The sequence below is a fragment of the Fusarium oxysporum genome, chromosome 6 (genome assembly GCF_000149955.1).
Source record: "Fusarium oxysporum f. sp. lycopersici 4287 chromosome 6, whole genome shotgun sequence".
Taxonomy (NCBI): domain Eukaryota; kingdom Fungi; phylum Ascomycota; class Sordariomycetes; order Hypocreales; family Nectriaceae; genus Fusarium; species Fusarium oxysporum.
Window position 1 is genome coordinate 1941076 of NC_030991.1, and position 14764 is coordinate 1955839.

The 14764-nt window shown below is 49.7% G+C and overlaps 4 protein-coding genes across 4 annotated transcripts; all 4 read left to right on the forward strand.

Moving 5' to 3' along the window:
* Positions 1 to 2213: 2213 nt before the first annotated feature.
* Positions 2214 to 4142, forward strand: FOXG_07293 (uncharacterized protein; the record flags this gene model as incomplete). Its single annotated transcript, XM_018385897.1, has 1 exon — positions 2214 to 4142. The coding sequence occupies one exon, from the start codon at positions 2214 to 2216 to the stop codon at positions 4140 to 4142; it is 1929 nt and encodes a 642-aa protein (XP_018244660.1).
* Positions 4143 to 6119: 1977 nt separating this feature from the next.
* Positions 6120 to 6800, forward strand: FOXG_07294 (uncharacterized protein; the record flags this gene model as incomplete). The annotated part of the gene is made up of 1 exon (XM_018385898.1): positions 6120 to 6800. The coding sequence occupies one exon, from the start codon at positions 6120 to 6122 to the stop codon at positions 6798 to 6800; it is 681 nt and encodes a 226-aa protein (XP_018244661.1).
* Positions 6801 to 6853: 53 nt separating this feature from the next.
* On the forward strand, positions 6854 to 10660 carry FOXG_07295 (uncharacterized protein; the record flags this gene model as incomplete). Its single annotated transcript, XM_018385899.1, has 2 exons — positions 6854 to 7484; positions 7530 to 10660. The coding sequence occupies 2 exons, from the start codon at positions 6854 to 6856 to the stop codon at positions 10658 to 10660; spliced, it is 3762 nt and encodes a 1253-aa protein (XP_018244662.1).
* Positions 10661 to 11924: 1264 nt separating this feature from the next.
* FOXG_19735 (uncharacterized protein) lies at positions 11925 to 12836 on the forward strand (the record flags this gene model as incomplete). Its single annotated transcript, XM_018400000.1, has 1 exon — positions 11925 to 12836. The coding sequence occupies one exon, from the start codon at positions 11925 to 11927 to the stop codon at positions 12834 to 12836; it is 912 nt and encodes a 303-aa protein (XP_018244663.1).
* Between the last annotated feature and the right edge of the window lie 1928 nt (positions 12837 to 14764).

Consider the following 14764-nt stretch of genomic DNA (forward strand, 5'->3'; position numbering starts at 1 on the left):
GTGCAGTAGAGCACGTCTGTGGGGTTCGGAGGAGCGGCTAAGGTCCTCGAATCGTTGTGGGGTAAGAACGGTGTCAGTCGTGTGACGTCAGCATATGATCGTTGAGGCCCGTCCACTGCATTTGTAGCGATAGTTTCGAGCTGCTCGCGGACGCGCTGCAGCTCCTCGGTCATCTGATCCTTGATCTCTACCATCTGCTTGCCCATCTCGTGCACTGTCTCTTCCTGCTTTGCAACAGCTTCCTTGAGTTCCTTGGTCATCTCCATCTGTTCCCTCAGCGCTTCCTGCAGCCTCTTGGTCTCCCTGCGCGACTCCGCCAAGAGATCCAGCGCCTTCTGCAGCATTGCCCTTCCATCGCTGCTGCTGCCACTGCCGCTACTCTTTCGGGTTTCGGTCGGTCGGTCGATCTGTTCTTCGGCCGGTACATTTCGCGTCGTCTGCCGGGTAGTTTTTCGCGATTCTTTGGCCGTGTCTTCCAATTGTCGCGCGGTGTCTCGGACCTTGCTCGTTGGCCTCACCATTCGACTTGGTCTCTTTGGCGTCGAAAAGGGGGCGTCATCCTGCTCCACTACGATCTCGGCCCCTATTGGGTCCGCCATGACGGGCAGTCTCCACCACGAATTTTCTCCCAAACAACGATGATTCTTCTGATCCCTTCGCGTGTAGTTAAAAATGCAGTCGTCCCCGTTTTCCACTTTTTTCCCCATTTTAGAAGGACGGGTACCTGTCCGCCTATTGACCGCCCGGACGACCCGGCAACGTGCACGGGCCAGATTTGTTGTATTTCGTCGAAATACCACAGTAGGCTCAGCTGCCTTCTTCACTTTTTCACTTTTTCATAAGGCGTTATCGAGGGCTGACTAGGCTCGGCTCTAGGCTCAGCTATGTTCCCTAGCCTAGTCCTATGTTTCATACTACGGTGTTCCGGCCTTTTCAACATCCTCAGTTGTGGCTGAGACAGATATTCAGCTCCCGCTCATAGCGCGAAAACCCCAAGGCTTTCTCCGAATCCCACGATATTTGTAGCCCCCAGCCGCACGCTAACATCCGCGCGATATATTCGGTTAATTGTGCTTCAACCAGCTCTCTCATGTACCCACCCAATTCACTGTTCTCTTATTAATATTCACACGTGGTTGCGGAGGTGGATACACTTGCCGCGGCACTGAAAACAGAGCATCAACGCAGTCGACACAGACCCTGTCGGATTCATTATGCCAACGGTTGGGCTCATAATTATTCAAGAATTCGTCAGTTAATAATAACGAGGCACTTGCGGGATACCAGGCATATAGATAGAGAACAGCATGACCCCGCGTCCATCTAGTTTGAGCCAACGCTTCCTGCCTGAGCCCTTCTGTCGTGTTTGACTAATCCTTGCACAGGAGGGCAGATGTGCCACTATCACATCGATATCACACTAATCCATTACTACCACCCAGCTGCCTACTCCGTACTGTCGCCTGCGATTGCTATGGGAATAAGGCCACTCTTTATCATATAGATAGAGCACCCAAAGCGCTTCAACTAGTCACTCCGTAGATACACAGTTTATAGTCAATCCAGTAAATATTTCCCATCATCATAGCCTTCTCCCAACAATTATGATATGCACTATCCCACAAACGGCAGCTGTCCAGATGCCAGGTCGGGCCAGTTCCATCGCCAGCTTAGGGCAACTAGCCGGCTGAATATCTCATGTGGTTAGTGTACATTATGCGACACAATTTTGTTGCTTCTGATGGGCTGAAGGGGCTTTTGAGGCTTCTCACCGTGGAGATTAGATGCCTGTGCAGACCAGCAAAAAGAGACCGTGCATAGCTCAAAACGGCAAGCCTTAGGCCTGATTTGGGAGCTGCTGGCCAGCGGCTGACGGGCTGCTCAAACGCTCTGGTGGTGATTGATTCCGGCGGCTTAAAAAGAGGCGCCCTCTCGCCTTAACAAAGGGTCTCTGCCTTATCATAGCCTCCGGCCCGCAGGGCCTGAGGGATGAGGCTAGGACTGGTCTTTCCCTGTCGATTAGTCGCTTCATCTGGTTCATAGGTAACCTAAAGCTCATGGGCGTCCACACCAGCTCCCTTCCCGCCCCCCACCAAACCAAGACCGGAGGCGTCCCGGCCATCGCCATAAATCCTCCGTCCTCGTCCAAATAGTCTTCCTCGCCGATAAACTTCCTGCGTTGCTTCATCGCGTTCATAGAAAACATAAAGCTCATGGACGTCTACACTAACCCCCCCTCAAACACCTACAGCCTCGGCACCCTCTTCACTCTACCCACGAAAGCCGGCGGCGTCCCGGCCATCTCCATAAAATCCTCCAACTTCCCCATCCTCATCGCCGCCTACTCCATCCTCATCCAAATCATCTTCGCGAGCCTATGGCAGTTCTTGGCCAACCTTGTTCTCCTCTTCCACGCGCTCCGGGACGCTGATGCGGGTCGCGCACGCTATGTCGCTTTAGTCGCCTTCTGGAACTCGAGCAACCCCTGGACAGCCATAACCACGATGGGGGCCTTCCTCTGTCAGGCCACCATTAACGGCGGAAACGGGCGAGTGTCCCGACCAGAGAAATTCCACGGCATCATCCTCTTCCTCCTCTCCGTGATCATCGCTTTCGGCGGAATTGCCGCATCGATATTCATTCCCAACGCCATGTCCCTTGGCCCTGCTGCGCCAGTCCACCCAAAATCCGTCTTCCTCCCCGAGCTCGAAGACATCGCATCGTCATCAAGCATCCGCATCGATCGGCTGAACGCCCCCGCCATATTGCGTGCACTAGGGAGCACAGAGGCGTTTAAGGACGTGACTGCGAGGAAGAACGTCGATACAGTGAAGACGACATTGCCGGGTAGCAATGCGACCCACCCACGGCAGCGGTACGATTACCGGTACACCATCACTGCAAGGGAGTTCGGGTTGCAAGCCCCTTTGGAGTTCTCGCATAAAGTCCAGGGATCCTGCATTACCGAATATAATTGGCTCCGTCCTGTCCCAGACATTGCAGACCCAGCGCGGTTTAACGGATACGTTCCATTCGACCTCGACCCCGTGGAGCCAATCCTGTTAGACCCAACCGACAACATGACCGCGTTGTGGACCCAGCCAAGCATGGGAATTGAATACCACCCCTCGGACGAGGACCTGACGATCACGAACCGCTCATTTGCCCTGATCCCCCAACTCGCACACGCCGGGAGTATCACGGCCAGTACAGATCCATGGTACCTTACCGAGCCGTTCAATTCAGAAACTGAGGGGTTCTTGGGATACCGCGTCAAATCCGGTCGCCCAGCCATGTCCTGCTGGGAAGAATCCCTCCTCTGCCTACACAAAACCTGTACATCTGTAGACGGCATCAAAAAAACGCCTCTCCCCAAGGGCCTGCGCATAATTGTCATGGGCAAATTCTCCATTCCCGTACTTACTAAAATAATCCTATCAGCTGGACCTGCGGCCCTTAAATCTGTCGCTGGTATTGGGTGGACAGGACTCCTGGACTGTGCGTCCTCGACGCTAAAAGACGACCTTGACAGGCTGGTCCTCGCAGCTTATCTTAACTCCCGTGAAGTATTCCGCGAGACTGCACTTTTGGGCCCACAAGCAGGAATGAGCAACATCCTCGAATCCGCGAACGGTGACCTCTTTCCCGGGTCTGCGGACTTTGTCATGTTGACGGGTGATGTCACAGCGATATCTTATTCCTCCCTCATTGCTATACCCGTGACATGTCTTGCTGTCACATTCCTTGCTGCAATGCTCCCACTGGTGAGGAAAATGGTTTTAAAAGCGCCTACCACTAATCGAAGACGCGCGTCCGTGACGTATGCTGCCCTCTGCGCAGGGTTGAGGGCCACTCAGTTGTATAGGATGGTGGACGAGAAAATACTCTGCACGCCAGATTGGATTAATAGGAAGAACATTATTCCGTTGCCCCCACCTGTTGAGACAATGCCGAGGGTGTTGATTCCTTCTTTTGTTGGAAACGCAGTGGAGTTTCAAGAAGACGGGGAAGACGGGGATGGCGGAGATGGCGGGGATCGTTGTCGTCTGACAGGCGCAGACGATGGGGGGAGAAGAGACAGTTCTTCTATTGAGATTGCGAGTGAGGATGGAGTTAGCCTCGATATTTTGGCACCTCCTTGAGCTATCGGGTCGAGTTTAAGTCGAGGTTTGGATAAAGATAGGCTCCCATACTCTCAGCGCTCATCGTATCTCAACTCAATCAATCAATCACCCCAATCAAATCAATCAAATCATCGAATTCTTCCTTTCAATCAAATCAAATCACACATTTCTAAAGTTGAAATAATTGACATATGCATCATGTGATCGCCTAATCTCGAGGGAAAATCCAGATCTTCCCGAACCACTACCCTACACTAGATATTTGCAGATGGAAGTCTACTCTCAACAACTCTCCCCTGTAAAAATTCTTTCTTGGCACGCACTGTTAGTGCACTGTTAGGAGCGGGATTTTCTACGGGCTACTCGGCCACACAATACTGCGGGGACGCCATCGGCTCCCTAACAGCAGTTTTCAGAGAAGGAATTTTGGAGAGTTCACCTTCTCTGACAACACCTTTGTCGGATCTAATGGCGGCACCTCAGAACCAGAACGCCTTAGATATCGGAGGACGGTGCCCGTGGCATCGGTAGCGACATCCTCCCGATCAACGACGCCGATTGCGATGGGTTTTTCCCCTTTGAAGGCAAGCCGCACCGCCGGCCTCTGATTCCTTCCCAAGGTTTTTCCCTGCCGCCACGACAGTCGACTACGAGCTACAACTTGGTTACTGGAGATTGTGGACTGCGTCAGCAGATGTAGTGATGCGTGAGAGAATTCTGGTCGGTGGAAAAAGCTCGACAGTAGATTGCCCCCGAACCCGCTGACGGGTGACGGGCTTGAGAAATACAGCACCTTTTGTGCCATTGGTATGCTGGATGGTGAAGGAAGCGGGGTTTCCCTGTACCTAGCTAGCTCAGCACGTCTTTTGCTCCAGTAGGAGATCTGGCTTCGTTACAGCCACCCAGACGAAAAATATACAAACAAACAAAAAAAACAAACAAACAGTCTACTCTCAAACCGACGCCGCGGCTGCTTTTCGAGCCATCAGAAGAAGCTACCTGCTCGGCTTCAACCAGGATGTTCAGATCGCCAAAAGAGGCTTTCATCGTGTGGTCCGTCGGGCCAAGAGGCGCTATTGGCGTAACCTCATCGATGGCTTCTCCAGCAGTAGCGATGTTTTCAAAGCTGTCCGGTGGCTAAAGTTCCCAGGAGCCTTCCAGCCGCCACCTCTACAGGTCGATAACGTCGTGTACGAAAGCCAGATGGGTAAAGCCAACGCACTCCGACAGGCTACCCTTGAACGAAGAACTGCGGAGGACGACATCGCAAACGCATGGACGCCAGTATTCCCACCTAGATCGATCCCATTCTCTCCAGAAATCTCTCTGGAGGAGGCGCAATATGCGACTTGTTACACAGGCAATACATCCCCAGGGTCAGACAACATCACAGTCAAACTTCTTGAAGCAGTATGGCATATTATCGGTACACACGTCCGTCGTCTCTTCGAAAGATGCCTTACCATAGGCCATCATCCAAAACCATTCAAGGAGGCGGAGGTGGTCATGATCGCGAAACCGGGACGGAGAGACCTTACCGAACCACGAGCATGGCGACCCATCTCACTGCTCTCCTGTCTTGGTAAGGGACTAGAACGACTGATCGCGCGCCGCCTAGCCTACTGTACCAATTACCACTGGTAATGACATTCATTACAAGTTTTTGTGGCCCGTGCACCACTCTTTTCCAACCTCTTGTGCCTGGGTTCGAATACAAGAAATCCTGGTCCGTGCACTCTCCTCACTCCACCAATCATTGTGATACAAAAGCTGAGTTCCCTGTCTTCTATGCTGTAGGGGGTGCGCCTGAAAACTTAATTGTAATGACTGTAATAAGGATGATCTGGTGGCATGTCCCCCTTTCCAACTTTCCCTATCACAGGAGGAAACCCCAAGCTGATAATCACTCGCGCAACTCGCCTGACAGTCCTTGGCCACTTCGATACCGCGATTCTGCAATACTGTACTGGTTGTGCACTTGACATAGAAGCCATAATGGCTGATGATACGCTGCTCTCTCGACTGAAGCTATCCATCGAATCTCGTGCTCGAGTTCTCATATGCTGCCACGATACTTGTCGCTTCGCTCTCGCTTCTGATCCGGCTCAAGTTAGCGAGCATCTTCGGAGAAAACACAAAGTGACTGCTGCGGACCGCCGTCAATTAACCCGTTTCTTGAGCGCCAGCACCCAAGAATTACGGGATCCATCTGAAGCTCGTGTTCGAAAGGACGGCTTACCCTACGATCCGGACTTGTGTCTCGTTCATGGATATATATGCAAATTCTGTACTGAGCGCGCGGCGAGCTCCCAAGTGATCTCTCGTCATGTGGCCTCAAACCATGAGGAGGAGAGGCTTCGACTAGGGGTCCGAAGAAAAGCCATGTACGAGCCTGCGTTCTTGCAAGCGTGGACCAAGAGTCCTCCTGGAGGACGTTACTGGATTGTTGAATACGGCGGGTCCTCAGTCAGACCAGTCGGTGGTAAGGAAGCTCACGACCATCTCAAGGACATCTTTGAGCGAGAGCAGGGAAGACAGAGACTCTTAAAAGAAATGGACCTACCGGATGGAACTGGCATGAACAGCGGTCCCCAAAACACAACATTCCCTGGCTTGAGAGGACCGGCTGGGAGCAAACATTCCGTGGGTTTGACCGAAACCTACTTAAAAATCTAACTGTTGTGCCATCGTCTACGACTTCACGCCAAGGACTGGTATTGGCAGCAAACATGGGCCTGTCTAGTTATATCGGATCCGAACGGCAGATAATCAGTTCTGCTGGTGATGAAAGCAGAATCGCTAATCTCATCGCTGCGGTAGACGCCGTGATGGACCGCTGCGAGCAGACGGCGCGGACAACAAGCAGGAGCCTGTTATGTTGGCTACGTAGCGTACGACCCCACGTCTGCTACGCCAAGCCCTTCACTTTTGTGGGGAAGGCCGCTAGCAGGAAGCAGTACATTCGAGTGCTTAAAAGGTTTATTGCCATGGTCTTTCGAGCCTTCAACCTACCTGCAGACATCCGACGGCGTCAAGCCGGCATACGGCTCAAGAAAGCACATATTCGTCTAATATCGGCATTGTGGAACCACGAGATTTGGAAGCAGTGTAACACCTCGGTTGAGGGCTTCTGGACATTAATCAAGTCATCTACCACGACTGACATTGAAGATGAGTTAGATGAAGAGAGCAATGATGAAGAGAGGCACAATGACGACAAAATCTCGAGTGGATATGAAAGTGATGCCACATTGGGGTTTGAGGGCTCGGAAAACGACGACGTGGATGATGGAAATAGTGAATACGAAGATGACGAAACACTTGAGCAAGACGACATTGACGATCACAAAGTGGAGACTCGTACGCTAGGAGAATCGGATGGGATGACATAACCATTGGTCGAAGAAGTGTTGGAACTGCTATTCGGACTGATTATGGAGTTCAGTACCGAAGAAGTCATAGATGGGCGACCGGCGTCGACCCTGTTGGTATATTTTAGTGGGATTCTTGGATTCACAGCCGATCTCAACAGCTTTCTCCCGGCCAGGTCGTATACGTCTAACCTTGCGGCATTGATATACATTCAACGACTTCTGTTCCTTGAGTATGCCTTACCAGCACGAGGTTATGCTACCCTTGGAATCACACGACGTCCTCGGACAGGCCAGGTTCTACTGCTACAGAAAACAAGGCTGGAATACCTAGTTCTCGGATCACAGTCGCCATTCGAAGAACTCTTCTCGCTCCTCGCATACGGAAGGGCAATAGCTGGCTCAGAGACGCCCGCGTTCCTTCTCAGATGGAGCGATGATAGCCAGACTGTGTCATACAAAGACGAAATCTCGGTCCATATGGAACAGTTCCGACGTCTCCCAATGACGCTTTTAGAGCGGGCGGAAACTCTTTCTGGGCAATTGATGTATGGATGGAAACCTCCCTGTGACCTTTCTTATGTGAAAGACGACATCTCGAATACGACACACGGATTCTCATTCGTTAGTCATCCGAAGAACGATCTGACAGAAGCGTATTTGGAGCTATCGTTGAAAGCTTGCACCAGTCAAGCAAGCCCACTCTCGCGCAAAGGAAAATGGCATCATGGTGCTATCCTTGCATTTTTGAAAAAGGAAGAAGCATTGCGCGAGATCTTAGCCGATCTTATGCTCATGACATGCGGTGGTCAGCCTCGCTCACCAGACTTACTGGAAGTCCGGGTTCGCAATCATGGAACTGCTGAGCGAAGTTTCTACGTATACAATGGCTTCATGATCTATGTCACTCGCAGTCACAAGGCAAAGCGTTCAACAAACAGAGAGTTCATCGTTGCCCGATTCTTTCCCTTTCAGGTCGGACAGTTACTATATACATATCTTGTGTATATCCGTCCTTTCGTGGACATGCTTGCCCGAGAGCACGAACCCTACACGAACGAATGCTCGCCATATTTTTTCAGGACTAGACCAAATAGTGACAGCCAATGTTGGTCCACCGAGCGCCTCACCAGAATAGTCAAGCGATTCACGCACGAGGTCTGGGACCAAGGCGTCAACCTGCGACTCTTGCGACAGCTTTGTATCGGTATCACTGATAGGCATGTTCGGGAGGTAAGCCAGCCTTTCAACCGATTCGACGACCGGACGGATAAGGCGGATCGCGGGGTTACTTTTGCTTGGTCGAGCGGCCATCGCCCACTACAACGAGCAAGAACATATGGGCTCGATGGAGCTTTCCCGACGCATTTGCAACCCCAATTGCTCGAACGCTACGAATGGGTGTCGGTTCGTTGGCATGAGTTCTTGCATATGCCTAGCAGATGTGTATCTCCGTCGATGCGCGTCGGAACAAGTTCAGGCAGACAAGAACATACCACACCAGATGCAGTGGATTTCGACGACCAATCTCACGACAATCCGTTTCAGTCACCGCCTCAGTCTTCTCCGACGGTATCGTTATCTAGTGCCATGCCCTCGAAGAGGGACCGGCAGGTTCAGAGCTCACTCAAACGCCGTGCCACAACCACATTATACCAAACCCCGGTGAAGAGAAGACCTAATCGATTCGCGGAGCTATTGTCTTCCATGGCAAATTTGACAGATAGCTCACAGAAGGAGTCTACAACTCACATGTTCGGTCATATGTGTGACTTTGGAAACTCCATGGCAGCCCAGGAATATGAGATGATAGTCTCCTATCTTGAAAGTAAACAAGTCGAGATCCGGCCGCTGGACAAAAATGAAGTGGAGATCGTTGTGTCGGGCGATTCCGACAGGGTCGTTAGCAATCAACCCTTCACGGCAGCTCCATTTCTGGACCTCAACGATCGGCTTAGCTGGATCCATAAAACTACCGAAGATTGGAAATTCGTCGGTTGTGAGCTTTGTTTCATAAACAAGGGTGAACGCGAACCCGATCATGGACTAGAAAACTGCGAGGAATGGCCTGCTAGTAAGCACGCTAAGCGTATCTTGAGCTGGTTAATTACTTTGAAGATCCCGCGGTACTACGACACACGGGGAGCGTGCAGTATGTGTGGGCACGGCTGGCTGGTTTGTGGCGAGATGAGACATGGAGAGCTGATCAGGCGAAAGGTGTACGAGGAAGATGCTGGTAGCCAGGAAGCAGATTTAATGGAAAGTCGTGATGCCACATCTAACTACGACGGCTATTGTGAGAACACACCAGTTGTCCGCAGAATGATCGCAGCTCTATGCGCATATGATAATCAGATACTGGGGAAAGTCTTGACAAAAACGACTCTTGATCACGAAAATCTCGACCTAACATTGGAAAGTCAGGCCAGGCAATGGTTGGAACAGCGTATACTGTCTCCCGATGATTACTGGATGTCGAGACTCGTCTATGTGCTAGATCAGCTAGTCGTGGCGTATGACTTCCGACGGTCAAAGGGGCGAGTGGCAGAGCATAACGATCGGACAATCGACTTGAAATGTCAAAGACAACAGAGTGACGATCTGGAGGTACGTAATTGGAGGGCTGCTCTTGACTGGTTGAAAGGGCGATGTTCTTTCTGTGCGGGACGTGGCTTGCGCGGCGCGCATATTTGTCACACACTCAGGCAGTGCAATAGGGGAGGGGCCATCGAGCTCGTCAAAGGATTAGGCGAAATGTTCTATGACGAGGGCTTCACTCCATCAACTGGCTGCGAGCTTTGCAATTTACCATACTTATTTTGCGCCAGGTGGAGGATGAGTAGCCAGGGAGAATGGACACTGGAGCCAGGGGGAAGATGCACTTATGAGAGGCATCTATTATGCGACAGCATCATTGGTTTTATTAGTTGTGGAGCCCGGTATTATGAGGAAGATCTGTTGCAAGAGGTAAGTGAGCATTGCGGGGATGATGATGAGGGCCTTCCATATTCCTACGATGAGGAGGATGTAGCTTTATGGTTGAGTCGGCCATTGGAACTAGGCGGTGTTGTTGCTTCGGAAATGTTAAGAAGGCTATGTATATGGACTCTAGGCTTGGCGGAGTTTGAATATCCAGAAAGGCAGGATGATCTCGAAGATATCTGAGGGCACTGTGGATTAGGGCGTTATCAGAGATAGACAATACCCGAGATATGTAACTTTCTCATCCATGAAGGCTACAAAGCAGCCGTTCGGCCCGGCGCTGGCATCGAGTCACACTTTCGATTTGTCCATCAGCTAAAGGCCCAAGTGCTCAAGGACATCAAGGACTACTTTAGCACATTAGAACTAGCTGACCCAAATATCGATTTTTTACCCACTCAGACTGGACACTAAATGTAGTATAAATCTTATTACCATTATATAAATACATACACTATAGCCTTTAGACTCAACTTATTTATATTTTTATAAGACCTTCTAGCTTGTTGTTGGTATATTCGTCTTGGAAGTTGCTGAACTCGTCGTCGGCCCCAAGCTTTGCAGCCAATCAGAATTTAGCGGTCAAGCTGTGGCCGTTTTTGGATATGTGGGGCCGTCACTCAGCCAATCATGAATTTCGTGGTCAAGATCCATCCATTTTCAGAAGCGTATCACCGCTAATTCATATAGGGCCTAGCGCAGCATTCCAAAAAGCTAAGCCGAAAAGGAGGGAGACCTGTTAATTGTCATTCAATGTCTGTGGGTTTTCTTGTTATTGCATGAGTTAGAACATCAAAATACGAATCCGCCCAGACTAATACTCTACTCCCTGCGTTATAAGAGAGTAGATATCTATATTGCTGGTATAAGCTCCTCATCTGCTGTATCTCCTTCATACTATTTGGGGACACCGGGATGACGGATGAGTTCTGCACCGAGAAACAAACCCATCCTGGCGCCTACAAAGTCGGTACCAATCAGCCCCACCTAATTTATGCGGTGATAGAAGTCCCAACAATTCCCGGATCTACATAGGGGTACTTTGCACTCCTGACAGCCGTACTGTTTTTAACTAGCAGAATCACTAGCGATTCAATTTAACCTAAGCGGAGTTGGTGTGTCGAGCATTCTTCTCAAGAATGTAGATACATAAATTAAAAACGCACTGCGCCTCCTGTTTCTGAGCAATCATCGTCTAGTGCTTTTGCTCCATATTTTCCCCTCTCGAAACGCCACACAAGACACGGCTCATACGAGTGAATGACGTCTCCACTGACCAATCACTGACATTACCGTTGCATGTCATCAACTACGGGAAGCCGACCAAATCGTCCTCGACGCTATCTTCGCCTCTTATACAACTCAGGCCCGAGATGACCATTAAGTATTCATGCTTGTCTCTGGTATAACTTTCTTTTAAATTGAATGAGAGTTTATACGTGTAATCATGCTCCACCCCACTCCCTCGAACTCCAGCCTGTTCCTTGCCATACCGGAAGAAATTCGCCGGCAAATCTATGAATTGTGCATTCCACTCAACTTTCGTGCTGTTGTACGCCAAGATATGTGCTCTTTGGTCTGTGGAGAAGGTGACGGTTTTCAATCCGAGCAAGAGACTCATGGCACTGAAGAGGTTCCTGAAGAGGCTCCTGAAGACCACTCATCAGACATAGTGGATGCTGATGACGGGGGCTTGCCTGGGTCACCAATGTTGCACGATATCGAGGCGTCTTCAAGTCGTCCGGATGCCTTACCTGGACTCCTTCTTGTGTGCCGCCAGATCACAGATGAAATCAAGCCAATGCTATACAGGAGCATTACTTTTACGGTGGACATTTGCGACGACGGCGAAGCTTATCTGGCAAGCCTGTTCAGTCTCGAGACAAGGGAGCACTTCCGTAAAATGATCCTGGTCTTGAGATCCGAGGGGCTTTGTTATCGCGACGACTTCCATATGAATCCGAAAATCTGGGACAAGCTTTTCAGTAACCTCTCGATACTGGGAATAATTGTCGAGCAGCCGGAACCTTCAACTCCATACGAATTAGGTATGGTCGATTCGGATGGCGTGAAAGAGAAGTGGATAGCGTGGCTGACACCTATTTTGGAGTACATAAGCCAAGCTATCCCCAACGACATCAAGGTCGTCGCGGATACCAATCAAATGACCGAGGCAACTCGAATTGTTGAGAGAGCGATTCCGGGGCGGTGCAATTTCCAGAATTTGCGAGACGGCGACAAGATATTTAGGAGGGCGGAGTATTCTTACGAAAGGGGCTATTGGGATGACGACGATGGGCCGACTAGCTGCAGAGACATTATTAATGATTGTGACTATGACTATTATTACTCGGACTGACTTTCTTTCGTTTCCCTACAATCCTGGGAAGGCTGGCAGATATCTGGCGTTATGGAAAGAGGACTTCTCTGATGATAGTCAAGACATTTCAAGTCACTTCTTACCCTACTGTACCGTACCAATGTTGATGTATATTACGCCACATTGTTCAATTTTATAATACTAAGGGTTTAATTATAGAGAAATAGAGAGAGTAACTATCTTTATATATATCTTTATATTATACTATTATACTATACAGTATAAAGATTTATATATTTTTATTAAGCTATTAATAAAATTGTAATAATTAAGGCTTGAGTCTATAAGAATAAAAAGGAATTAAAAAAAAGTATAACGTACATGATAAGCGAGCGTCGCAGACAAGCGAGCGTCGCACTTTTCCCACCTACATCTTACTTATCATTTAATCAATTGATTCTCAACCATAAACTATGCCACAGTCTGATACTGAGGCAAATACTCTTCTTGCCCTTCAAGCCCTTCAAATAACCCAAAACTAAGCACCCGACGAGCTGCAAATATCTATCAGGTTAATGAGCATAGGCTACGTCGCCGCCAGCAAGGGATTCAATCTCGACGCGATACCATGCCCAACTCACGAAAGCTATCGAATCTAGAAGAAGATACTCTTCTTGAGTTCATCGTCGACCTAGACTCACGAGGATATCCCCCGCGATTGAGTGGTGTTGAACAAATGGCCAATCGACTGCTTGATGCCCGCGACGCGCCACGCGTCGGCACGCGCTGGGCTATGAACTTCGTCAAGCGACAACCATTGCTCAAGATACGTTTTCAGCGGAGATATGACTATAAGAGGGCCAAATGTGAAGATCCGACCGTTATTCGTGATTGGTTTAAGCTCGTACAGAACACAATTGCGAAATATGGTATCCAATCAGATGATATCTGGAACTTTGACGAGACTGGCTTTATGATGGGTGTTATCTCAAGCGGCATGGTTGTTACATGTGCTGAAAGGCATGGACGACCTAAATCAGTACAGCCTGGAAACCGGGAATGGGTTACAGTAATCCAGGCGATTAATACGGCAGGCTGGGCGATCGAGCCGTTTATCGTGGTTGCGGGCCAAAATCATCTTAGCAACTGGTATCAAGAATGCAACCTCCCGCGCGATTGGGCTATTATAACGACCCAAAATGGCTGGACGTATAACGACACGGGCCTCAAGTGGCTAAAGCACTTTGAACGATGTACAACTAACCGATTAGTTGGTACCCATCGTCTTCTAATTCTCGACGGCCACGAAAGTCACCACTCCGTTGACTTCGAGCTATATTGCCAGGAGAAGAAAATTATCACGCTCTGTATGCCGCCTCATTCGTCTCATCTACTGCAGCCACTTGATGTTGGGTGCTTTGGGCCGCTTAAAAAGGCCTATGGTCGAGAAATCGAGCAATTTATCAGAAAGTCTGTAACCTATATTTCCAAGACCGAGTTCTTTCTGGCCTTTCACGCCGCATTCCAAGCCACTATGACAGAGAGTAACATCAAAGGCGGTTTTAGAGGAGCCGGGCTTGTTCCTCTTAACCCCGAAAGTGTGATATCAAAGCTTGATGTGCAGCTACGGACTTCAACACCTGTTGAGGAGGAGGCTAGCGCATCCACCTTGTGGGTTTCAAAGACACCAAAGACAGTCCGCGAGGTGGAATCTCAGTCTGAATTCCTCGAAAGACGAATTAGACGGCATAAGAGTAGCTCCCCAGAGTCAATTATAGGAGCATCAAAGTCTCTTGCAAAGGCAGCAACTAAAATATATCATAAGGGTTACCTTATTGACTGCTGAGAACCAAGAACTTCGACGGGAAATTGAGGCACTAAGCCGACGCCGCAGGGCAAAAAGAACCCGATTACAGAAAGGAGGGGTACTGACAGTAGGGGAAGGTCAGGAACTAATTGATCAGATG